The sequence below is a fragment of the Notamacropus eugenii genome, chromosome 6, assembly GCF_028372415.1.
Source record: "Notamacropus eugenii isolate mMacEug1 chromosome 6, mMacEug1.pri_v2, whole genome shotgun sequence".
In the NCBI taxonomy this organism is placed as follows: Eukaryota; Metazoa; Chordata; class Mammalia; order Diprotodontia; family Macropodidae; genus Notamacropus; species Notamacropus eugenii.
Window position 1 is genome coordinate 51215167 of NC_092877.1, and position 26333 is coordinate 51241499.

General features: G+C 47.3%; 1 protein-coding gene across 3 annotated transcripts in view; it reads left to right on the plus strand.

Annotated features, from left to right (window-relative positions):
• Positions 1–10000: 10000 nt before the first annotated feature.
• The window catches only part of NAT8L (N-acetyltransferase 8 like), a 65745-nt gene continuing 49412 nt past the window's right edge, over positions 10001–26333 (plus strand). For 2 of the 3 annotated variants that reach the window (XM_072620030.1, XM_072620029.1), the window contains exons 1-2: positions 10833–11582; positions 14935–15099. In XM_072620030.1, coding sequence (XP_072476131.1) covers positions 11222–11582; positions 14935–15099 — 526 coding nt within the window. In that variant the 5' untranslated portion in view covers positions 10833–11221. Of the gene's footprint in view, positions 10401–10832; positions 11583–14934; positions 15100–26333 lie in introns of those variants that run through there. The other variant, XM_072620028.1, reaches the window with a different exon arrangement.

Sequence of the window (26333 nt, forward strand, 5' to 3'; positions counted from 1 at the left end):
AGGAAGCCTAAAACTCATCCAGAGAGTGAACGAATATAAAAGTATTTGTCATTTCTGAGGCAAGTGCATTGTGGGCATGTCACAAGATGGTGTTTAGCACTGAAACCTTCATTGCTAGTCTCATAGCTGGCAATGTCCTCCCATTAGTCCAAGGGGGCTTTATGGAGCAAATAGATTTGGCAACACAATGCAGGCAACGGACTGGGAGGAGGAAGTCAGAGACCCTGGGCTCTAATACTAGTTGTGTGGCCAGGGCAAGTCAGAGCATCAGCTTCGACATTTGTAAAGTGAGTAGGTTAGATGATCTATAAAGTCACTGGTGTCAACCAGACTGGAACAGTTCTCTAACCTGTGGGTGGCCAGAGCCCAACAAAGCAGGCCAGAGATGGGAAAGTCAGGAATCAAATAGAAGTTTAATTTCAAAGAGGAAAATGCTTGCAAGGAGGAGAACTTGGGAGCGAAATAAATGCTAAGTACTTGAAAAATGATTTAATTTAATAAATAATCATAAAATGAGGAGTCGGACCAAAATGTTGGATGATCACTTAGTTTCCCTCCAGTGCTAGGTCAGCATGAGACCTTTGAGTCTCACAGAGCCAGGGTTTGCTTGAGCTCTGATTCTGTGGTAAGTAAACTCTGATGAGAAGGTGGGTTTATGGCATATGGCAGGGGTAAGGTTTTTAAGGATGAAAACCACAAAAAAGTGGGACCCAACAGTCATTCTTATGTCTGGAGTAAATGGTTCCCATGGTTGGCATTTTTTGAGACAATACAGGCATTCTCAGGTCCTGTGGGAACACTTATTATTTTAAGTTATTAGAATCTTTGTGATTGTCTCAAGTCCTCAGGGTCATTGAGCCCTGTGATTCTTCAGTGGGGGAACAGAACCAGAACTAGTGTGGTGGGAACAGGATTGAAGCACCTGCTTCGGTTCACTTAGCAGTTACAAGCACAGGAATTTTTCAGTGTCAGGAGATTTGATTGATCACTTTCTGCTGAAGCACATCAGCTGTAGCTCTAGCTCTCAGGCCAAGATCTTCTGGGAAATAGGTGAATCATAAGTCTCAATTCTGGGGTTTTGTTGTGGCTGAGATCATCCAGAGGGTGAGTGCAAAGGATTGCTGCTATGCCAAGCTCAGGGCACAGCCTGCTTGCTAGGCCTTAGCTCTGGAAAACAGGGGCACTCCTAATATCTTGACATTGGCAAGGTAAAGAATCCACAAGAACTTAGCCTAGGTGGGCTTCATGGAGGAAATGAACTTTTAGGAGCTGATGTTGGGAAGGTTTACTCCTAGATCTTAAAGTTAGAAAGGATCTAGTGCAAAAAAAAAATAAAGTCAAACATGAGACAGGGGGAGCACAGGACAGTGGAGTTGTCTTGAAGGACCTGGATTCCAATCTGATGTTTATCACTAAGGATGTGATCATTGACAAACCATTTAAGCTCCTCAGTCCCAGGTTTTTTACCTATAAAATGAAGGATTGGGACTCCATGGCTTTTGAGGTCCTTTCCAGCTCTCAGTCTTAGATAAATTATATCTGCCTCCAGACTCAGTTTTGTGTCATGGACCCTTTGGGCAGCCTAGTGAAGCCCATGGATCCCTTCTCAGAATCATGCTTGTAAATGCATAAAATAAAATACACAGGAGTACAAAGGAAACCAATTATAGTGAAAATAAAGATTTGTTCCCCCCTCACCCCATGCAAATGATGGGGTCTTTGGATCCCGGGTTTAAACTTTTTTGCTCCAGACTAAGGTCCTTGACCTGACACTGCAACTCTTGTATCTTCCTAGACTGTGAGCTCCCTGAGGACAGGGAATAGGTCTGTTCTTCCCTTGTCTCCCTGACATTGTAGGTGAATATGTGACCCAAGGCCCAGAAGTTCTTTGGAAAGGCTGTTTGGTTGATGCACTAGGGACTCCTACTGCTATCCTCACCCCCATTTCCCCTAAAGGACAGGGTCATCGGGGTTTACTCACCACAGAACCAGAGCTCAAGCAGTCCCTGGCTCTGTGAAACTCAGAGGTTGCATGGGGCTAGCACCATGCCTGTGAAACATGTACAGTCTACCAGTGCCATGCTAGGAAACTGAATTGCTTCCATTTGAGCTGTCTTAGGAAGATTCTGGGTATCACCTGGCAGGATAAGGTACCAGACAATGAGGTCCTTGCTTGAACTAAACTACCAAACATTCAAACTATGCTTCAGAGAGCACAACTCCAATGGGCTGGCCACATTGTTCAAATGCAAAATGTACATTTGCCAAAAAGACTATTTTATGGAGAACTCACATAGTGATCAGAAGATGTGATACAAGGACACTCTCAAGGTCTCTCTCAAGAACTTTGGATTTGATTGTGTGACATGGGAGACACCAGCACAGGACTGCTAAGCACGGTGTGCCCACATCAGAAAGGGTGCTGTGCTCTATGAGCAAAGCAGAATTGAGACAGCACAAAGGAAATGTATGATGCGCAAATTTGGAGTAACCACCCCAAATGTTCACACGGACTATCTGTGCCCAACTTGTGGTAGATCATTTTGAGCTCATATTGGTCTGCTCAGCCATAGTCGGACACATTGAATCTTGACTTTATCATGGTGATGTCATTTTGGTCCTCTTTGAGAACGAAGGACAACAGCCAACCAACCAGAGGGGATTTCAGTGATCATCCAGCATTCTAGTCCAACCTTCTTATTTAATGATTATTTATTAAATTAAATCATTCAATGAATTAGCATTTATTTTGTCTCCCATCCAGTTCTCTCCACCAAAAAAAAAAAAAAAAAAAAAAGGAAAAAGGCAAAAGAAAATCCTTGTAGCAAATATATATAATCAGGCAAAACAAATTCCCGCATGGGCCATGTCTAAAAATTTGTGTCTTACTCTGCATCCTGAGTCCATCAATCCTCGTCATTCTCCACCATCCCTCCTTTGGAGTCATACCAACCCTCTCATTTTATGGACGAGCTCTGTCATGCCTTGGCTTCCTGTTTTGTAAAATGGGAATAATAATCTGTGTCTTGCTTCCCCCAACTCTTTGTGAAGATCAAATGAAATAATGGTGGGGAAGGACATTTATAAATTGCCCGTTGCTGCCATTAGGACCTAGGAGTCTTTCCAGCTCTGACATTCTATTTTATGTTCCAAGCTTAGACATTCTGTATTTTGTGTTCCAGCTCAGACAATCTATATTCTAAGGTTTCTTACCTCTGAAATCCCATGCTCTATGTTCTGATGCCCATTCTAGCACCAACAATCTGTAAGCCTTTGATTCTATTGATGTTTTAGAGGAGTGAGGTGAGGAGTCAGGGTGAAAATGATTTTAGGAAAGAGGCAGAATCTGAAGCTAAGCCTTGAAGACCAAGAAAAACTTAGATAAGATTACCTGGTTCATCTCCCTTCTCTCACTCATCCTGGCTGGCATCCAAGCTATCAAATTGGGGATGTAACAGAGAGATGAAGAGGGCCGGCAGGGGAGGATACCTCACTAACTGGTCTCAAGCCTCTCATCACACGAAAGAATTGTTTTTATTGTTTTGTTGTTTTTTGTTGTTAATCATTTTTCAGTCACTTCTGACTCTTTGTGACCCCATTTGGAGTTTTCTTGGCAAAGATACTGGAGTGGTTTGTCATTTCCTTCTCCAGCTCATTTTACAGATGAGGAAACTGAGGCAATCAAGATTAAGTGACTTGCCCAGGGTCACACAGCTAGTAAATATCTGAGGCCACATCTAAACTCAGGTCTTCCTGACTCCAGGCCAGGCACTCTATCCACTGCACCACCTGGCTGCCCAACCATGGGGACTTAGCATCTCGGAGTTTCTCTATTCCTCCCTTCCTGGGACTGTTTCTGAATATGGAACTGGGGCTAACATGGCTGGAGTTATCCTGAAGCTTAGAACCTTCTCTATTATTAAAAAACTCAACCCCCATTTTTTTAGGTCCTGTGAGGTACATCATCCTGATCTTGGTGCTGGGGAGGTACAAAGTAGGGATAAGACCTCTATACTGATGGAGCTCACGTTCGGCTGTCATAAACACAGATAACTATAAAATCCAATATCACACAAAGTAGCAACTAGCAATCTTTTTGCCTAAGAAAAGTAGTAGAACAATGATCCTTTGGTCAGTTTGTCAAGACAAATTCAGCTTTGCTTTGTGAGTTAGAGTACCCCACAGAGACTCTGAGGTGACCAGTGGATAGGGATGGAAGAACTCAGCTGTGGTAAGGCCAAACGATGATGGTGGAAAGCATAGGAAGATGTGGCCTGTGTGGGATGAATCAGAAGGACAGAGCAGCTTCAAAAAATGAAATTGCGGTCTTGATTCTTTTTGCAGTAGTGATAGTGGAATAGGGTGTACTGGAGTTTGAATCTTGAATCAGACACTCATTAGCCAGGTGACCCAGGGGAGAGTCATTTACCCTGAGTTTCAGGTTCTTTTTCTCTAAAATGGGGATAGTAACAGTCTACCTCATAGAGTTGTTGTCAATAGTCATTAAATATTTATTAAGCCCCTACTACGTGCCAGGCACTGAGCTAAGTGCTTTACATTTATTGTCTTATTTGATGCTCACCACAATCCTGGGAGGTAAGTGCTATGATTATCCCCATTTTACAGATAAGGAAACTGAGACGAACTGAGGCTAAGTGACTTGCCCACAGTCACACAGCTAGCAAGTGTCTGAGGCTGGATTTGAACTCAGCTTCCTGACTTTATCCATTGTATCCCCAAGTTTCTTCCTTTACTTCCCAATGGACAGTTTCCTCTATGTACCTGACACATTGTGCTTAACTTTTCGAGACACTGTCAATAGTTGAACTGGGGTGTTGCAAGACATAGGAGAAAGAAGGTAATTTGGTGTCAGGAGACCTAGGTTTGGAGACTGGATTCACCACTTCCTAGCAGAGTGACCTTGGACCTGTCAAATTACTTCTGCGCCTCAGTTTCCTCATCTTTGAAATGGAGTTTGATCATAGCTATGTTACCTCACTCCCAGGGCTGTTTCAAGGAAAATATTTTGTAAATCATTAGGTGTAACAGAAATGCTAACGTTGTTGTTATTTTTAGAGACTTATACAAAGTATCCGTGGAAATGTCTAGGTGCTACTTGTGGAGAGATGGGGGGGGCAGTTGTGAGGCTTAATAGATGTAAAAAAAAAGTGAAATTCCTTGAGGTAGGGTCCCTGTCCTCAAGGGGTTTATAGGTCTGTCTGAGGAGACAGACCCTAATCAAAAATCTTCAGTAGAATATAAGCTCCTTGAGGGTAAACACCATATCTCTAGCATCAAGCTGGGAAGTTTTGTTAAAATTTATTTGTGACAAAAGTCATTGAATAAAATAAAAGCTACTGATCTGACATTCAAGGCCTACAAGCTCCAACCTATCTTTTCAACCTTCTCTCACCCTAGTCCTTCTTGTACATCCTAATTCTACCCAGAAGACTATTGGTAGGTCTCCAGTCTCCATGTTTTGTTCATACAATTTCCCTTCAGTACAATGAGGTCCCACCTGGGATAAGTCATAGCCTTTACAGGCCTCAGTTTCCTCATGTCTAAAATGAGGAGCTGAGAGTAGATGAGCTCTAAGTACCTTCTAGTCCCACATTTAGGCTCCTAGGATTTTGATCACTATTCTATGACATGATCTCACCAAGGCCGTTCATCATTCCCTGCTTCTATCCCAAGCAGCACTCCTTCTGAAGCATTGATTCACTTTCTGGAGTTGGGCTTCCATGGTTAATGGAGGATCAGAAATTTCCAAGCTCACTCTGCCAAGTCACGCTGTGCCAAGCTATGGGGCAGGCTCTGTCTTTGCTCCCAATGCAGATGCTGCAGCCGATGACCTCTCCAGACAGCTGCTCTCAGCTCCCCTAGATGCAGTCAGAGAGCTGTTCTCCCTCGGTCAGTCAAGTAACAGGGCTATAAAGAGAAAGGTTTGTTTATTTCTGTACCCAGCCCCAGGATCTCCTGGGAAAAAAAAATCCTCATCACGTTGCAGGTAAATAAATGGTCAAGAGGAAACCAGCTTCTACCTTGATGTGATAGTGAGCAGTAAGCATTGAGAGCCACAAACTGAGAAAGTATATATATGTCACATGTATGTGTGTGTGTGTGTGTGTGGCTCTTGTGTATGAATGTATGTGTGTGTGGTATATGTGGCCTATGTGTATGAGTATGTGTGTGGGGTATATGGGGGTGTGTGTGTGTGTGTGTGTGTGTGTGTGTGTGTATGTGTAGAAGTGCAGGGCTTAACCTCTCTCTGTTCACCTTCCTGAGTTTTGTTGAACTTGACCCACCAAGGCCGTTGCAGAGAAAAAACAGTTTGAACATCCAAGATAGGCACTGTATGCTTGCCCTTGTCCCTTTAAGCGAAAAGCTGCAGAACTGAGACAGAATTGCCCAGGACTGGTTCTTTCCTGGGTGGGGACAGTGACTTTTATCTCTCTTGGGATGGGTTACATTTTCTGGGGCTTGATAAATGTTTGTGGAGTTGAACAGGATATTAGAACTGAAAGGAACCTAAGGTCACAGGATATCTGAGCTTGGAAACATTCTCAGACCGAAAGATCTCCCCTAACACCTTGTCCATTTGGTTCATTTTAGGGAGGAGAAAATGTACAGCTCAGATGAGGGACCAATGACTTGTCAAAGGTCACATAGCTAGTTAATGGAGTTGGGATTTGAGCTCTGTTCCCAAATTCCTGGTTCTTTCCTCCTTTATGACCTAACCTATGACCCAATGTCTAGATTTTCTTGGATTGGGTTTAACACTGGAGTGTTCTCACACAACTCACTCTTTGGTTGGCATCCTCACCCAGTTTTGCCTCCAAGAATGTCAGAATTTGACTGATAAGTATAGGGTAGTCATGTCAAACTTAGAAACAAGGGTGTAAGTAAGGATCCCATCAGGCAGCATATTGACCTAGAAAACTACATAGTAACATTATTTATGTCTCACTGTATTTTTCTTTAGCTTGTTAAATATCTCCCACTTACATTTTAATCTAGTTCAGAAGTACTCAGAAGTATTGCTGCCCAGAGCAATCAGAGGGCAGGCTTCCATGCTTGGCCCCTATGGCATAGTTACAGGTGTGGGGAACCCATAGGCCCTGAGTCTACATGTGGCCCTCTAGCTCCACAAGTTTAGCCCTTTGATTGAATCCAAACTCCAGAGGACAGGTTTGGATTCAAAGGGCACTTGAAGACCTAGAGGGCTACATGTGGCCTTGAAGCCACAGGTTCCCCATCCCTGGTGGTAGAAAGCTAGCCACAGTGCTAGTATGTATCTGAGTTCTGCCTCTAACATATGTCTATGTATGTATATATATATATATGTATGTATACATAGAAATACACACGTACATATATACACACATATATTACATATATACCTTTTTATATATTATATACCCACATATACCCACATATATCACATACATATATATACATGTTATGTGTATATATGCCATGTGACCTTGGGCAAATCCTATTTACCCTCTCAACCTGTAGGCAACTATCTAAGACTTTAAGTTGCAAAAAGGGTGCCAGCCACAGTTTCCTTATCTGGGAAGTCTCTATCCCATAGATCCCTACAGAAAGAGAAAAGGATTCTCAGCTCCTACAAGAACATGCAGGGTACCATAAGATGGAATAACTCCTATTCTCTCTTGTGGGCTTCTACCTCCTAGAACCCTATATGTTCTCTAGACTTAAAATTCTATCCTGGACCCCCACTTCCAAGGGAAAAGCACTCAGGTAACCACTGCTGCCTGCATGTTGCCCCCCCCCCCCCAAGCCCTGAGGTACAGAACTCCTATTATCAGTGAAAAGTAAGATTCAGGTTTGCTCATCCACATCAGAGCTCTGTCCTCCCTTTCTTTCCCTAACATTTGGTCCAAGAACCACAGTGTTTAGTACAGGAGGATTGGTCTTTTTCACAGCTATCACTGGGGTCCATGTAGACCTCTCCCAGGGCACTGACAGTCTGTCTCCTCTTTAACAGTATCTCTCTCCAGGTCTCCAGTCTTCAAGCCCCTCTCTCTCTGTGTCCCCTTTGAAGGCCTGCCCACAAAGAACTTCTTGTAAATCCAGTCATTAACATGATACCACAGAGGCAAAGAGCACTCTGGGAAGAATGGAATTAAAATGTGTCAAGGGGACATCATCTAGACAGGGCCACATCTCTGGGGGAAAGAGGACTTTAGATCTTGGTGAGAAGACAGACCAGACCAAAAGGTCAGTTCCGGGTGCAAGAGGGACCCAGGACAAGGCCTAGGCCATATCCAGTACAATGAGACTAACTTTCCTTGGAGCTCTCCTCGGCAGAACCAATACTAGAACACAATCTTTGTCCGGGGAGGCCTTGGTCTCGTTCTGTCTTATGGGAGGGGAAATGTAAACATCTCTCCAGAACATCCACCTAGCTTTCTGTGGTTTCTGCAAAATCAGAAAAACTGAGGGAAAGAACCCAACCCAGAAGGGGCCACTGAAAATTCCAGGAGGGGTCACTCAATTTGCTCACCCTCCTCCAACGCCCTTCTCCACCCCAAACGAAACAAAACAAGCAACTCCTCACCATCCTCACCCTGGGAGTCAGAGGGCTTGAATTCTGACCCTGTTCCTTCCTACCAGCGTGACCTTGGACAAGTCCCTGGGTCCCAAGCCTCGGAGTCCAGTCTCCTCCGTCCAGCTCAGGGACCACCCTCGGGCTGAGGAGGGCTGGGAGCTGTCTTTGGCAGACTGGGGTCTCCACACCTTTCCCGGACTTCTGCAGGCAGGGGGCACGCCCTTAGGGCTCTGGCCCCCCAGTCCCGCAGAGCTGGTCCCAACCCCCTTCGGAGCCTCTAGCCAGGGATGGACCCCCTCTGTCTTCCCCTAGCTTGGAGCCGGGCTGGCGCAGGCGCGGTGGGCCCGACCCCACATCTCTCCTCCCAGCCTCCAGCCTTCGCTTTCTGGCAGCGCCGGGGGCGGGGCGGGCAGAGCCGGACAGCGGGAGGGAGCCGCTGCTCCAGCCTAGAGACCGGGGCTGGGAGGAGGGGGAGGAAACCGCCCACTCATCCCTCTTCAACCAGGAACCCTCCCTCTCTCCTCCCCCAGCTCCAGCGGCAATGCCCCATCCCGGAGAATGGGCCACCTCATCGGGTACCTGCACCGAGACAGCAAGGCGCATGCGTTCCTGGAGGGGCGGGAGGCGGTGGGCGGAGGCGGGGCCGGGGGCTCGGCTGCTGCGGGGGGCGGTAGGGAGGGGGAGGAGGAGGAGGAGGAGAGAGGAGAGGGGGAGCGGGAGGCTGGCCGGTTCAAACCGGGAGAAGGTTGAGTTTGGTCTCTTAAGAGGCAAGCGGAGTCGCAGGGCGAGAAGGATGGAGGGGACTGACCAGGACGTGGTACCTGGACGTCCCCAGGCCCAGGAATGAACTCGAATTCAGCCTGTGGCTTGGAGGGTCGGGACCCGGAACTGTGCCAGGGACCTGATATTCGGGTCTACGGGCTCTGACCCAAATGAAGGTTGCCATAGGGTCTGGGGCACCTTATCTGCTGTCCGGGGAGTCATCTCCCGCATTCTGCCTCCCAGCATCTCAGGCTTGAGTGGTTAAGATAAAAGGATGGATGGATGGGGTGTTGGCCGAGTTTACCTTCTATCCCTAGGAGAAATGAGGCTGCATGGTCGGGCCGGAGCAGCAGGACTCTTAAGTTGGGAGGGTGGGCTCAACCAGGGCGCGCGGCGCCCGGAAGATCCCTTCTAGCCCCGGGAGCGCCCCAGCTGGGTGTATTTCATATATGCGTTTGCCCAGCGCTGTCTACAGACCTCTCCCCGGAGGGTGCTCTGCCAGCAGGACTGGCCGCAGCGCTGAGCTAGCTTAGGCACCACACAGCCCGCTATTTCCCCACCTGGCCCAAGCCCAAGCGGACTTCCCGAGCCCCTCCTACGGGAGAACAAGCCTCGAGGAAGATCGAGCTCCCGTTTGCCAGCCCGAGCAGGACCGGATTCCCTTCCTGGGCTGGGGCTGCGTCTCCTGGAACCCTTAGGCTCCCAATCTCAACCTCTTTTTTGTCCCCGACGCGTTTGTCAGAAGAACGTCAGATCTTGGGGATTCCATTCGCTATTGTTCACCCACTGTAATCGAGGTGTACGTTTATGGTTGGATTGAACTTGTCTGGCCTTCCTTCGTGGCCCTAGGTCTAAGACCCCAGGAGGTCCCACCCCCAGCACCGTGGAGAGCGGACCGAGTATATGGGAGGCGCTCGGCTTGACAAAGGCTGCCGAGAGCTCAGGAAAAGATTCTTCCATACGGACTCAGTCGCTGCAGCCCTCTCCACCTGTCCCCTCCTCCTCGCGTAGGGAATTGCAAGTTCTCTAGAGGCCTTCCTTAAAACGAACATCCCAAAATAGGGTACGAACGCCCAAGTGCATCGAATGATCTGACCCCCCCCCCTCCCAGTCAATTCCTTAAAGGGGGCTTCCCGGGCTAGGCAATGAAGTGCTCGGGGCGCGCGACCTTCAGATCAATGAACTTTTCTGTCGGGGAAACGCAGCCACCCAAAGCGGGAGGTGGGGGAGCCGCCTTATTTAACTTGCGCCAAGCGCAAGGCGCCCAGCGCTAGCCGCGGCCGCCACCTTACCCAAGGCGCACATAGCGAAACCTCAGCTCGCTATCAGATTCGGTCTTTCTCGCCCCCTGCCTTTGCCCGGAGTAATCCGGGACCACCCTCGACACTTTAGTTAGTGTTCTAGCTCCCCTCTGCAGGCCTCGAACCAAGAAGGGAAGGGAAGGGAATGGAAGGGAGGAGGAGAGAGGAGGGGGTGGAGGGGGAGGGAGAATGACACACGCAAAACCGGAGAAAGGCACTGCTGTAGTAATTTGCAATCAAACGCCAAAGCGGGGGAGGTGTTTCTCTTCCCCACCCCTCGAGATCACATGGTGACCCTTCTCAGCCAATGCAATGGACGCTAGGACCCTGCGGGACCCCGGGATCCGAGATTGCACCGGCTCTGCCGCATTATAAATACTTCTCCAAAATGCACCGCTGTTCCTTTCTATCTTTCCAGCTGGTTCCATCCGTTTCGGGCTCATAAACGACCAACCACAGGCTTGGGGGGAGGGGGGGAAAGAAGAGCCCACTCACGGCATTCCTTCTAAGAGATATTCTAGTATTTAAGTGAATATTTATTTATTATTTTTTGCACACCTAGTCTCTTTCCCGGCCAGTTTGCATGCATTGTCTGTCTCCCAAAATGGTTTGCGAGACGAAAATCGTGGCAGAAGATCATGACACCATCCCCGGCTCCAAGAAAGACACAGTGATCGTGTCCTCCTCCCAGATGTGGCCCTCACTCTCCGGAGGCTCAGCGCCCTCCCCGGCGCCGCCGATGCCGCCCCCCAGCGCGGTGGCCGGTGAGGTGGTGGGTGAAGACGGTAAAAAGGACCACGTTTGCATCCGCGAGTTCCACCCTGCAGAGCAAGACACGGTGCGCCGCATCTTCTATGACGGCATCATGGAGAGAATCCCCAACACGGCGTTCCGGGGCCTGAAGCAGCAGCCGCTCACGCAGCTGATGTATGTGCTCCTGGCGTGTAAGTAGCCAATTTGTTCACACCACCTCCGCGGTGTGGGGTCCTAGGACGCGAGCATGGGCTGCGGAGGTCGGTCGTGGCCTCACTTCAAGGACCTGGCCTCTTTCCTTCCCATCCTCTCGTTTCCCGGGTCTGTATTTTTGGCGCAGATACTTCCAGAGCCCCGCGCGCTACACCTCCCTTTCCTCGCCTCTCCCGCGGCAGAAGCAGCCAGAGAGCCCGCAGTGGGCAAAAACTCCCGCCGCATCCTGCCCCCGGAGCGCCGCACTCCACGAATGCATCCAGAATCCCCAGACACACCAGACACACACACTCACTCTCTCATACACGCACACACCACACACGCACAATGCAGTCAGTCTATAAACGGACACATGCATATTGCCAGTTCTAGAAGAGAATGCACAATTTGTACACGCTCCGATTGGGGCTGGGGAGTTAAAAACAATTAAGCCCGAGGGAGTCCTTTATGTGCCGGGTATCTCTGTGGGGTTGGGGGGCGGGGGTTGTGGACGCATTTCCTCTTGACCGTGGGAGGCCTATCAGCCCTTCGGCTGATGGAGGGGAGGGGGCAGCCACGGGAGCAACGGGGGACCCAGGGCCAGGGTGGGATGAATGGAGCTGCTCCTTGGCCTTCTTTTTCTTTCCCTCTTTCCATTCCTTCCACTCCCTCGGTCTTCCCCTCTACCCCAGCCCTTCCCCGTCCCACTTTCCCCTTTTTCAGGGGAGCTGGACGCTCGAGTTCTCCTCTGTCCTAGAGCCCCTCCACCCCAGGGAAACAGGATTCCATCGTAACCTAGAGACCAAGGTGCGGGTCGGGTTGCTAGTGGGGCCGGCGGGAGAGCTAGTGGAATTCTCTGGGCCGCCTCCTGGGCAGGTCAGCTCGGGCTGGGACGGTGCAATCCTGCCCGGGTCAAAGGCAGGCATCCCTTCCTCCCTTATTCGCTAGCCCCTCGGCCCGAGGTGGAGGAACTTGCGGCTGCCCTGGGGCAGAATGCGTGCCAGGTCTCCCTCTTCCCTACCGCTGCCCTCTGCTGCGTGGGAGAAGCCGCGTTCTTGCTGTTGTTTTTCTCGGTAGACTGGGTTTATGGGGGGTGAGGGTGGGACGGACAGTAAAGGGGTGGGGGGTCGATTTGTCATTTTCTGTTGAATCCACTGGCCTTCGAAGCTCCTGCGAGGCTCCTCTGGCTGCCCTGCTCTGAGCCCTTTCCAAAGCATGTTAGGGACCAGATTCTACTCAAGAGGAAGCCTGCCCTTCTCTTTGCTTCATTATCTCCAATCTCCCGTGTTATCCGTCTATCTCTACTGGGTCGTGGGTCTCCTTTCTTCTCTTTCATAATATGACTTGTTTCCCCTTTTAGGCTCTCTTCTTTCTCCATCTCCTCCATCACTTCTGCTACTTCCTTCACTCTTATCTTGTCTCACTTTTCTCTTACCCTTTCCTCCCAACCCCCCCTTTCCCTTTTTGGGTTTTGCTTTCTCATTTTCTCTCTCCTTTAACCACCCACCCTTCTCTCTCTCTCTCTCTCTCTCTCTCTCTCTCTCTCTCTCTCTCTCTCTCTCTCTCTCCCCGTTGCCTGGCTTTCATGCTCTTCTGACTGGTTGGCCTTAAACAGTACATTTTGGGACAGGGAGAGGTCAGAGTCCATGGTACTCTTACCCTCAAATGAGATGGGGGTGGTTAGCAAAGGTTGCAGCAGATGCTGAGGACGGTTGATAAGGGCAATTGATGCTCTGCCAGGGAAGTGTGACTATATATAATTTATCAAGACGGGGGAGGCTGGCTCAGCACAGCCCCCAAGTGTTAATTTATGAGGGGAAGATCTCGAGCTCCAGGAGAGAGAGGAAGAGAGAGAGAGAGAGAGAGAGAGAGAGAGAGAGAGAGAGAGAGAGAGAGAGAGAGAGAGACACAGAGAGAGACAGAGAGAGACAGAGACAGAGAGACAGAGAGAGACAGAGACAGAGAGACAGAGACAGAGAGACAGAGAGAGGCAGAGAGACAGAGAGAGACAGAGACAGAGAGACAGAGACAGAGACAGAGAGACAGACGGACATACAGAGAGAAAGAAAGGAAGTCAAAGGAAGAATATCCTTTACTCCTAGGTTCAGGAGGAACTAGAAGAAGGGTGGGAGAAATACTTAACCATTCTTGATTTTGAGCGCCCTCATCCATCCCATTGGATATCAGTCTAGCTGGCACGTAGAAATGCTGCAACACAGAATGGCTGCTTAAGTCTGGGGTAGGAGGTATACAAGGCAAGCTTCCAGTGGTTCACTAAACAGACTCTGAGAATGACCCTTGGCCTTAAAGGTTAGTGATATGGGTCATCCCCCCCTCCTCCCCCCTGCCTCTTTTGCATTTCTTTCACTAATTTTCTTAATTTTCTTCATCAACAGAGGCTTGGGTATGTCCCGGCTGCTAGACCCTCTGTACCTTGCCTCTACCTCTCTCCAATCCCGACCCACCCACCAAACACATTAGCTGGGGGAAGACGGCTCCCTGTAACCCTGCTGCACCCAGTTGGACTGCTTGTGCTTTCCTAGTTTATGTGGAATTTAGGAAAAGTTCATCAGTGCGATGTGCCCCAGGACAGGAATCTGGGCTTTGTGCAGTTAAGGAACCAAGGCTTCCTGCTTCCCAACCTCAGGCTCCTGAATGCCTTCCTGATTTTCCCTCAGCCTAGTTATTGCTATCTCCTTTGCCATTTCTTAATTCCTCTACCCCACCATTGGGAGGTGGTCAGGAAAACTAGATTGGAATCTTTGGCATTGACAAGTTGGAAGCATCACGTGAAAATGAGGGACTTGAACTAGGTCCTTTCTTCTAGGTTTGAAATTCTGTGGCTCTGGGTCAGTCACTTAAAACCTCTCTCTGCTTCAGTTTCCTAAGCTGCAAAATGGGACTATTGATACTTGGTCTACCCACCTGATAATGCTGCTGTGAAGAAAGCCCTTTATACATATAGGGCCTTAGTTTCCTCATCTGGAAAGTGAGTGATTGGATCTGGATGATCTTTCAGCTCTGAGTTTCCTTATCATGTAAGTCTCTTCACAATTCAGGACCTCAGTTTCCCTATTAGTATAGTGGTAGAATCATGAGTTGTTATTATTTACGTCCCTAAAAGATAAAGGAAATACTTTTTTTCTCCCTCCATTTGCCTTCTTGAGATGGCCAGGAACTGGACTTGCTGTGGAGTGGCTGCTTTTGGCTATCCTGGTGAATTGCTTGTTGCTGAGTGATAAGATGGGGAAGGGTGGGAGGGAATGGCCTCTGTCTTGCCACAACCAGCCGGGCTGTCCACCCCAGATGTTGGGTTTGCAGTTCTTCCTTTTCTCCCCTTCTCTTCCGCAGTGCTGTGCTTTGTCCTGACCAGATGTCTGTTGCTCACCTGCTTCGTACCTGTCTTCCTGCTGGCCATGAGGTATTACTACAGTCGAAAGGTGATCCTCACCTACCTGGATTGTGCGTTGCATACAGACATGGCTGATATTGAGCAGTACTACATGAAGCCTCCAGGTGAGTATGGGGATGCTACAGCCACAGCTATAGAGAGGCCACCCCTAGGAGCCCCTTCTGTGGCCAGTGCAAAGTGGGACGTTCACCTGGACCAAAATGCTGCTCTTGAAAAGATTAAAACGGAGAGCCCGTAACCATATACAAATGATTTGGGCTTCTTGAGGCCATGAGATGTAGTGGCCTTGGAAGTAGGAGGCCTGGCTTAGAAACCTGCCTCTGCTACTCATGGGTATGACAGGGAGCAAGCCACTCCCTAGCTCAGAGCCTCAGTTTGTTCATCTGTAAAATGGGGATAATCCTTGTGCCACCTGCCTCACTGGGTTAATTTGAGGAAAGTGCTTTGTAAACTTTAAAGTGTTATAGGTGTTTGAGCCTTTGTTTTTGGGCTCTCAGGAAGAGCATTCCTAGGGGGTGTGGCAGGGAAAATGGGACAAATGTGGAGCTTAGTGGCTGAGCCCACTGACCTGGTCTTGGCTTGGGCCTGGTGTTTAAGAACCATGGAGGTATAGGCATAGACTCAGCGTGAGAAAATCTAGGATTTGAAATTTGGCTCTGCTACCTATCGGTGGCCTTGGGCAAGTCTCTTCTGTTCTCTTGGCCTCAGTTTCCTAATCTGTGAAATGGATGGTTGGATCTAGTTGATCTTTAAGGCGTCTTCCTATCCTACATTCTATTATCCCACTTTGATCAGGGCCTCAAGTTTTTCTGCCAGTATAATGAGAGGGTTGTCATAGATGATCTCTGTGATCTCTTCCAGTTAAAGAAAGAGGGAGTGAATTGCAAGGGGGTAAAGCCTCTGGACAGTTGCTATGTGAGTCAAGGAATGAAATCAGGTATATCCCTTATTGTGCTAGGTAGAGCTGGTCAAAAGAGGTTTGCTGGGGCAAACAGAGCTACCTGAGTGCCCCCAACACATCCATTCTTCTCTGGGGTACCAGGTTCCATAATCTGTGATTGTTTTTGACTGTCTCTGTCTCTTGGCAAGGTCTCAGTGCCAATGGCTGGCACTGAGACCTGAGTAGATATTAATTGCAAGGCTTCCTCTTCAGGCCTCATTGCTTGGATGTTTGCAGGTTGGTGGAAAGGATGAGGTGGGGTCGCAGGGGACTGCAAGAGTGGTATAGATGTATATAGTGTCCTTGGTCTTTACAACTCCAAATCTCTGGACTTGGGCATCTATGAATTTGACATTCAGGAAAATGCAGTAGATCATGGGACAGACAGAGAGTGATAGGTTTTCCTCAGGACTAGTATCAGGATAGTTGGCTCCAGTGTTTATAGACATCTTTTATTTTTGATATTTTATTTTCTGTTTCCTACAAATGCTGTGAACTTTCGGTAGAGCCATAAGGAATGCAGGGCACCTGCGTCAGGCCCCAACACTTGGGGGGCTACTTTTTCCCTGTCATAGTCTAGATGCTGTCCTTCCTATAATTTTTGGTCCACTGCTAACCCATACCCCCTTAGGGGTTGGTGGGGAGAAGGCAGCTCATGGAGAGGGTAAAGGAGCGGTGATGGTGGAGTTTGGAGAGCAGGACAGACTATGTTCTCTCTAATGACAGGATCCGTGGTGGGACTGTTTCTTTGGGTACTAAGACCCTCTCATCCCTAGCCAGCTCAACTCTACCTCTCTTTCTACTGTGCCCTGTGGAAACCTCATCTATTGTCTACAAACTTCTCTTTATCTCTGGATCTCTTCTGGAAGGCTTTCCATCTTCTTGGTACTCTCTCGGACTAGCGTTCTCCTGAAGATGCTACCTCTCTTGGTAGCGTGGCAAGGGTGGCTGCTTCTTTCAGGCCTCTCTCACATAGGGCTAGGAGGAAGATTTTCCGTGCTCCTTGCACTGCCCAAACCCCCATCACTCAGCATCACTCAACCAGTGGCCATCTCTCTTTGAAAGCTCTTTTCAGCCTGTCCCGATACTTGTAGCTGTGACCTGTGGGCCTCCAGGCTACTCTGCCCTCTCTCCAGTCACCGCAGCCCCTAGCTATTCGTCTTCTCCATCTGTCATCCTTTGTTGGCTTCTCCAGGCACTCATTGGTCTCTCCACCATGGCCCTGGTAAACTCATTTTTGGGAAATCTCATCATCTTGCAAAATACATGATGCCTTGTTGCTCATACCTCATCAGCGCCTGCTAATTGGAGGGCAGAGCCATAAACTCCTCCATTTGAGGAGAGGGGCCAGGACAGATGCCACCTCAGTTCTCATTTCCTGTGCCTTATTTCCCATCTGATTGCATTCGATTTAGACTTTTTTTTTATTACTTCACCATCCCCCCATCATGGATATCTCCTGTCTCCCTATCTTTTCAGCTTTCTTCTGTGTGATCTCATCCTCATTCCAATATAAGTTCCCTGAGGGCAAGGACTCCTTTGTATTTGTATGCTAGCATTTATCATAGTGCCTGGCAAGTAGTGGGCACTTACCAAATGTTTTATTGACCATGACCTCATCCCTTCCCTTTTTAGACAGCTTGGCTTTGCAAGTCTTCAACCTCTTACCTTCCCTAATCTATTTCTAATCCGCCTTAACTTTGTACAGCAGTGATCATGCCTTAGACCCCTCCCTATCCCAGCTGGTTCAGATTTTCCCTGGGGGATGGAATTTTTGGTTATACTTCTGGTTCTGTCTGGTGCAGAATTCTTGCTTGGTTTTGCCGGTTTCCACCCTTTCTTCCCCACTGGCTTCCAACCTTATACATATAATCTTTATTCATATCTGATGAAATCAATGAGTAACCAGGATTTGGGGGGGATGGGGGTACTTATGGTTAAATAGGTTTTCCTGTTAATGATGGTATAACTCCCCCAAATCTTTCGTTGTTATTAATATTGTTGCTATGATTTTAAAAATAACTCCCATTTCTGTACCGTTTACAAAACTTTCCTCATTACACAACCCTATTAAGTCTTTAGGGCAAGCCTCATTGTACCCATTTTACAGATGAGGAAGCTGAGGCTTAGAGAGGAGAAACCCAGGGTCACATGATGAATGTCAGAGCCAGGATTTGAACCTACATCTCCTGACTCCAAGCCTAGTCCTCTGTCCCTCTTATTAGCTGAAAAATCTTTCTCAAACGCACAGCTCCAAACAGTAGCAGCACAGTGTTATAGAAAAGGCGCTGGATAAGAAGTCAGGAGATCTGTGTTCAAGTCCTTGCTTGTGTGACCTTGTGGAAATCCTTTTCTCTCTGGGCCTTGGTTTCCACTTCTGTTACAAGGGGGTAATACTACTTGGACCATAGCCATGAGAGCTGTGATGATCCAGTGAAGTAACAGATTGAAAGGGACTCTTTTTTTCAAAGAGCATAAGGGATACAGTGATGCCCTTGAAGCTACAAAGGCCAGAGTTCAAGTCTTGCTTCTGTGGGACCCTGGGCAAATAACAACCTCTCAGTGCTCTAGACACACCCCCTTCCCCTCAGTCCACAAATCACAGAGAAGGTGTGGCCCTGCATTGGTGGATGTAGGAGTTCCCTATGCTGGTGAAATCCTAGGTCCAGTCCCTATGTGTATCTCCCTAGGAATGTATTTGTTAACCAAAGTAAGTTAAAGTCATTGGCAGATGCTCAGGGCCACAGTCCTTTGTGCTAGCTCTCACTGTCTTGGCTTTGGGGTAGAGAAGAGACTTTAATAAGGCTGCTTCTTCCAAGAAGTTTTCCCTGATGCCTTTTCTTCTCCAGAGCCCTCAATGAACCCTTTGCTTGTACTTCTCGCGTACTCATCGTGTATGATATATATGTGTGTGTGAGATCGCCCCCTCCTTGACTGTGAGCCACCTGAGGGGAGGACTGTGTCATGTTCCTCTTTTGTGTCCTTTGCAGTGCCCCCTCTCCAGGTCCTGCACATAGTACATGATTAATTAACGTTTGTTGAAGATGAAGTTGGAGATGGGGAAAGTAGAGGAAACTGGGCTGAACGGAAATTCTCACTGCCCAGGCCTGTGGGTAGGGATGGAAATGTTGGAGGAGACTTGGCTGAATGTGAATTCTTAGTGCCCAGGCTTATGGATGGAGATGGAGAAGGTGTAGGAGACTGAGCGCCATGAATTCCTTGAGGCTTAGGATACTCCTGGTGAGTTTGTTTACTTTTGCTAAATCCCTAATATGTACTTTTTTGTGTGTGTTTTGTGTGTGGTTTTCATCTTTTTTCCTTTAAAAGTTGGAATTCCTAAATTTTTCATTTATTTGAGGGTTCTACTTAGCTAGATCTCCCTTTTAGTGGAGGTTTTGCTTTGTAGGGGTGACGGTATGATATTGGATAATAGTTGGAAGGCTTGGATTCAAATACTACCAGTTACTCATTTGCAAGCTGTGTTACCTTAGGCAAGTCACCTTAACTCTTTGAGTATGAGTTTCCCCATCTGTCCAATGGGTGTAATAATCCCCTCACAGGGCTATTGTCAGATCAAATGGGACAATGGTTGTGAGATTGTAGCACATATTTTCCTCCTGATATCCTTTGTCATTAAAGAAAGGTGTGATTGAAAATGGGGGTGGGCTGGTCATTGGGTGAGAGCCACATCAGTGGAAAGCCCACAGGCTTCACTGGCGTCTACTTGATGGCAAGGTAATTCCTTCAACACATCAGATGGATCCCCTTTCCTCCCCCACATCCTTCCCTGAGGAGACTTAAGAAGGACATAAACCCATGTCATACAGGATGGGCAGGCTAGGGTAGCTGTCATCAGCACTGATGTCATCCTAGTTCCCTGAGACATCCAGCTGGCAAAGCAGATAGAGCTTTGGACTTGAAATCAGGAAGGTCTGAGTTCAGATCCTCCCTCAGACACTCAACTGTGTGACCCTGGGCAAAGTATTTAACCTCTCAGTTTCCTCATCTATAAAATGGGGATGATAATAACACCTACCTCCTGGGGTCCCCATGAGGGTCAAATGATGTCACATCCAAAACACTTTGTAAATCTTATAAATCCTAGTTATTATTACTATCCATTGGAGTGTTTTTGCAGGGCTTTCAACGTTTACAAAACCCTTTCTTCATGATCGTCTGATGAGATTGTGGTTGTATAGTGTTGTTCTTTGTGACTCCATGGACACTAGCATGCCAATCCTGTCCATGGGGCTTTCTTGTCAAAGATACTGGAGTGGTTGGCCATTTCCTTCTCCAGCTCATTTTACAGATGAGGAAACGGAGGGAAACAGGGTGAAGTGACTTGTGCAGAGTCACACAGATGGTAAGTGTCTGAAGCTGGATTTGAGTTCAGGTCTTCCTGACTCTAGGCCCAGTGGCCCACTGTGCTACCAGCTGCCTCCCAATGAGATATGACAGGAAAATATTATTTACATTTGGCAGAGGAGGAAACTAAGGTTCTGGGATGAGAAGATGAAATATTTCTCCAAGGTCCCCCAGGACTCAACTCAGGTCTTCTAAGATCAGTGCTCTTTCCTTTGTATCGCAGGCTTGAAATGTTACATACATGCAAGCTAGGTTGTTCTACCAGCAGGTACTCGCTGAAGATCACTCCCAGGACCATAGTGAGGATGGCATTGGCCCTAATCACAAGCACACCCAGGGGCACTATAGCTCCGGTGTCCAGTTGCATTTCTGTTATACCTGGACTACCTTTCCTTTATAGGCAGAGAGCCCTTTGGCACTGGGGAGCTGGGAGAGCAGCAGAAAGGAGCAATTAAGAAAGCGAGAGGCTTACAAATGTCTTTATTCATTGGCTGAGCATTGGTAGGAGAGAAGGGCAAGAGTTATGAAGGAAAGGCAGTCTGCTGGAATGACAAGTTAAGCTCTACTTGGCGTAATGAGAGCTGGGTTTGAATCCCCAGCTGTGACATTCGTTAGCTCTATGACTCTGGATAAAATAATTCTCTTCTCTGGACCTTAGAATGTTCATCTGTAAAATGGGAGGTATGATGCCTGCATTTTATACTTTAGGAGTTTTTAAGTCAAGCACTTTGTCTTATATTATGACGTAATAGAAATGGGAACTGTTATTATTCTGTACAGACTTCCCTCACTTAAATCCAATTTACCTGCTTGTCATGGTGTCACTTCCCTGATGTCATGGTCCTCTTCCAAAATGAAGGACGAAATATCAACAGTCATAAAGGAAAGAGAAGCAGGACCTTGTCTGGGAATCAGGAGACTTGGGCTCATGTTCTGGTGACATCTTGTGGAAGTATCTTTCTGAGCCATAATTTAAAATGAGAGGGTTGGATCAGGTGAACTGTAAAGGGCCCTTCCAATTCTGATAGTCTATATTCTATGGGTCTATCTGGTTGTGATTCTGGGAAAGGTCTTGAGGGGTCCATTTGGCTTTTTTTAAACTTGGGAAGGACCTGGGGTTTTCTCCCTTTAGTCACCTCCCTACTCAGGGCTGAGAAGATCCTGGGGCTATATATCGACCCACCTCAGTGAATTAAAATGCCTTGAATACGAGCATGACTTTCACTAGGTGACTTGGTGGCTTTAGGATTCTGAGGAGGGGAGATGTGAGAACCAGAGGAGAGGCCTTGCAATTCTCTCTTCTCTTAGCTTTTCTCCTCCCTCTTTTGTCTCCTTGGCTGATTCACCATACCCCTTTCATGTTGTTCTCAGCTTCTCTTTCTAGACTTTCTCTCTGGGTGACCTGACCCCATCTTCTGGGTTTAATTATTACTTCTATGCAGTTGACACCATCCTCTCCCCTCAATCCCCGTTTTGCATATCCTACTTGTGGAGAAATGTCCTACAGAAGAGGGGTCATACTTATTTTTTTTGGCATCGGAAGGCAAAACCAGAACCAATGTGTGGAATTTGCAAAGAGATAAGTTTAGTCTTGATGTTAGGAAAACTTCCTAATAATTAGAGCTGCTGTAAGTGGGAGAGCAGTTTCAGGAGTGTGACCCCTGGCAGCAGAGAAGAGAGTTGACCATGGTCCCAAGGGGAAATTATCTCTAATAGATGGGAACTCAAGTGTGGAGAGAAAGAGACTCAGGGATCCCAGCTAAGCTACTTCCACCCAGGGGGAAAGAACAGTGTAAGAACTCCGAGAAGAGAGGAAAGCAAAGACATTGGGGCCCTGATCTCATGCATGCCTCACTATCATTGTGCTCCAAATTTGTGCTTCCTCTTCCTCCCGGGGCTGTGTGTCTTTGTTGGAGAGAGTTCCCCAGTTCATGGGAGTGGGTAGAAATTGTTTTCTAGCTATTGGTCTTCCTGACTATACCATCTTAGCAAATACCCTTTGTTTTAAGTTAATTGTGACGATTGGCTGACTGTAAATGGGAAGTGCACTGGTAGGGGCTGGTGAGTTATAGTTTTAGGAGTGGGTAGCTCTTGAACCTTGAGATAATAGCTACCTTGTAGGGAGTATCCCAGAGAGGTTTCTAATCTCCCTTTCCAGCCTTATCTGTCATTTCTTCCCTTCATGCACTCTGTCTTCTAGACAAACTGACCTATTCCTTGATCTCATCATCTCATCTGATGACTCTGTGACATCACCAGGAATGTCCTTGTATCTTTTCATGGCCACTTCTTGGAATCCTTTTCTTGGATTTTCTTGAATCCTTGGAATCCTTGGAAGCCCTTTCCCTTTAGGTCTTGGCTTGTGTGCCAACCCTTTCCTGGGTTCCTTCCTCCTCCCCCAGCAACGTTTGCTTTCTCTCTTGCTCCCTTCACGTTTCTCAGTACACTTTTTTTTTCCGAGTCTGTTTTCATCACATTCTGCCTTGAGTTATACTTGCTGGTGTACAGTGTTGCATAACAATAACAGCTAGTATTCATAGAACACTTTAAGGTCTACAAAGTGCTGCACATACAATAACAGCTAACATTTATATACCACATACTATGTGTTAGGTACTGTGCTAAATGCCTTTCTAATATGACCTTATTTGATCCTCACAACAACCCTGGGAATTGGGTGTTAGTATTATGCCCATTTTACGGATGAAGAAACCTAGGCTAAGAGAGGTTAAGTACTTTATCCAGGGTCACATAGCTGGAGTATGAGGCAGGATTGGAACTCAGGTCTTTCTGATTCTAAGTCCAGTACTCTATCTACTATGCTACCAGTTGCCAGCTGCTTCAAAGATTTGGAACATCATAAATGCGAGTTTTGAACTCGGGTCTCTCCAGCTTCACTCTTTTGCTTTACTTAGCTTTCTACCTAGCAACATCCTCCCATTAGGTTGTGGGCAGGCACTGTATTTTGTTTGGTCTCTGTATCTGCATCTTCAGTGTCTAGCCAAAGGCCCTGCACACAGTAGGCACTGTTATATTGGTCAATATTGGTTGCTCTGAGAAGAGGGTCCATCCAATAGACTATAGGCATTCTTACTTGATAGAATGCTTGGTTCCTTTAGGAGGGTGATCTGAACCCACAGTTAAATCAGTGTGAACAGATGTTAGCAACCTGGCTTGAAACTGATTCATATCCCAACACTTTCTCTTTCTACCACTGCTACTCTGACATGGAACTGAACAAGACCTTTGCATATTTTGGTTGATTTCATGAATCCCCGTGTCTGAAAATGCCAGTGCTGTGTGCTAGGCTGCCAGGCTCTTAGCTTCCCTGGACGTTGGTCGCAGTGGGTTCTGTGGGTCATGGCTTGTCCTGTGCTGGCAGAGCCAATGAAAACTCAGGGAGGCGTCAGGGGAGAGCTCAAGAGCACTTTGTAGAGGATGACACAGAACCTTTAGTAAAAATACACGGGGTGGAGGCGGGGTGGGCAATGAGGAGAGGGCTTTGTGAACCTGGAAGCACCACAGAAACGTGGCTCTTCTCAACCCCAAGCATCTCCGACATCCTCATTTAGAGCAGGAAGCAGCCTGGCCCAGCCTTCTTTTATGTTTATTGGTTTGTCACCATGGTCATCACTGTGCCCATTTTACAGATGGGGAGAGAGACTAGTTATTATTAACAGGGATTTATATAGCCACTTAAAATCTGTCATTCCATTTAGGCACATTCTTCACAACATATTAGGGGAGTGCTGCAGGGATCATTATCCCCTTTTCCAGGTGAGGAAACACCCAGACAATAAGATGGAGAGATGGATTTGCTGGTTGAAGAGCCCTCCTTCTACTTCTCTCCCTCTCTTTTCCTCCTTCTCTCCCTCTCCCTCCCTATCTCTCCCTTTCTCTTCCTGTCTCCCCCTCTTCTCACTCTCTCCTGTTCTCTCTCCCCCATTTCTCTCTCTCCCATCTCTTTCTGCCCCGTCTCTCTCCCGTCTTTCTCTTTCCTGTGTCTCCCCCATCACTCTTCCCCCATCTCTCTCTCCCCTCTGTCTTTCTCTCCTTCCATCTCCCTCCCCCCTTCTTCTTTGCCTCTTCCCCCATATATCTTTAACATATCCTGATCCCCTAGTTCTGTCTTTTCTGTCTTCAGACATGGCCACATTTCTCCCATCTTTTATAAAAGCTCCTTCATTAGACCCTTAGCTTTTCTCAAGCCAACACTTCCCATCTTCTTTTCTCAACTAGACTCCTTGGGAAAGATGCTAACTTTCCTGCCTCCCCTCTCACTCCTTGATTCCTTGCAGTCTGGCTTTCTGCCTCATCCCTCTTCAAGCCATTTGCTCCACTTAGTGGCGATCTCTGATGGTCCCTTCTTGGGCCTTGTCCTTGACTTCTGCATTCGACATTGTTGAGTGCTCTTTCCTCAAGGGGTTTTCATGACCCTAGTGCTCTCTCCTGGTTTGTCCCCTACCTGCCTGAGCCCACTGCCTCAGTTGCCTTTGTTGCTCCCTAACTGTGGGTGCTTCCCAAGATTCTTTCTTGGGCCCTCTACCCTTCTCCCTCTAGTCTCTCATCAGCTTCCATGAGTTTAACCATAATCTTTATGTAGGTGGGGGCAGCTAGGTGGCATGGTGAATAGAATGCTGGACTCATCTTTCTGAGTTCAAATCCAGCCTCAGAAACTTATTAGCTGTGTGACTCTGGGCAAGTAAGTCACTAAATCCTATTTGCCTCAGTTTTCTCATCTGTAAAATGATCTGGAGAAAGAAATGGCACACCACTCCAGTATCTATGTCAAGAAAACCCGTGATGAGGTCACAAAGAGTTGGACAGAACTGAAAAATAACTGAACAACAACAAAATTTTGTAGAGGAGACCTAGTCCAACATATCCAGCTCCAGTCTCTCCCCCGAGCTTCAAGTACTGTTTCAGCACCAACTGTCTCTTGGATATTTCAAACCAAATGTCCTGGAATCATCTGCTACTAAATATGTATAAAACTGAACTCATTATCTTTGTGTGTGTGTGTGTGTGTGTGTGTGTGTGTGTGTGTGTGTGTGTGTATGTGCGTGATGAACTTCTAAGGATCGCTTCTCACAATAATGTTTTTAAATGCATAAAACAAAAAATTAGGATTACAAAGGAAATCAGTTATATTGAATTGCAATTATAAAAATATTTTAGAAAACTCATCAGGTTCATGAATCCTTCCTTAAATCTTCCACTCTTCCAAACTTCTGTTTCTTTCCAAGGCATCGCCACCTTTCTAGTGTCTCGGCCCTGAAACTTGAGTTTTCCTGGAGTATTCGCTCTTCCTCACTGGATGCATTGATCACCAAATCTTGATCTGTTTCCCAACAGCTCTTCCATCCTGCCCTGTCTCTCCCCCTCCACACCTGCCGCCTGAGTCCAGACCCTCATCACCTTTCACCTGGATTATTTCACAGTCTCCTGAATGTTCGCCCTGCCTGAGGTCTCTCTTTCACCACTCCTGTTGGGCCAGTGCTCTCCTGCTGAAGTAATTTTCCTTAAACACAAATATGACCACATGACTCTCCTATTCAACCAACTCCCTGGTCTTCCTATTGCATCAATCCTCAAAAATAAACTTCTCTGTTTAGCTTTTAAATAGCTCCACGACTTGGCCCCAACCTCTTTTTGTGGCCTCCTTAGATGTAATATCTAATACTCCTCCACACTTTGTGAGCCAGACACCGTCCTTTCTGTTCCCCACCCGGGACATTCTGCCTCCTCTTTCTGGGCCTTCTTACTGGCTCCAATCTCCATGCTTGGAATACATACGCCCTCTTTCCCTTCCCCTTGTAAAGGAGACATGACTCTGATATGTTCTTCATGAAGCCGTTCTTTCCTGGACCCCTCAATTGCTGGAACCTTTCTTCTCAAACTACCTGAGCTTTATTACCTTTGTATTTACGCTATAGAAATTTAAATATGTCTTTGTGTTTCCCATTAGAATGTGAGCTCATTGTGGGTAGGGATGGTTTCATTCTTTGTATTTGTGTCCGCCATATTGACTGA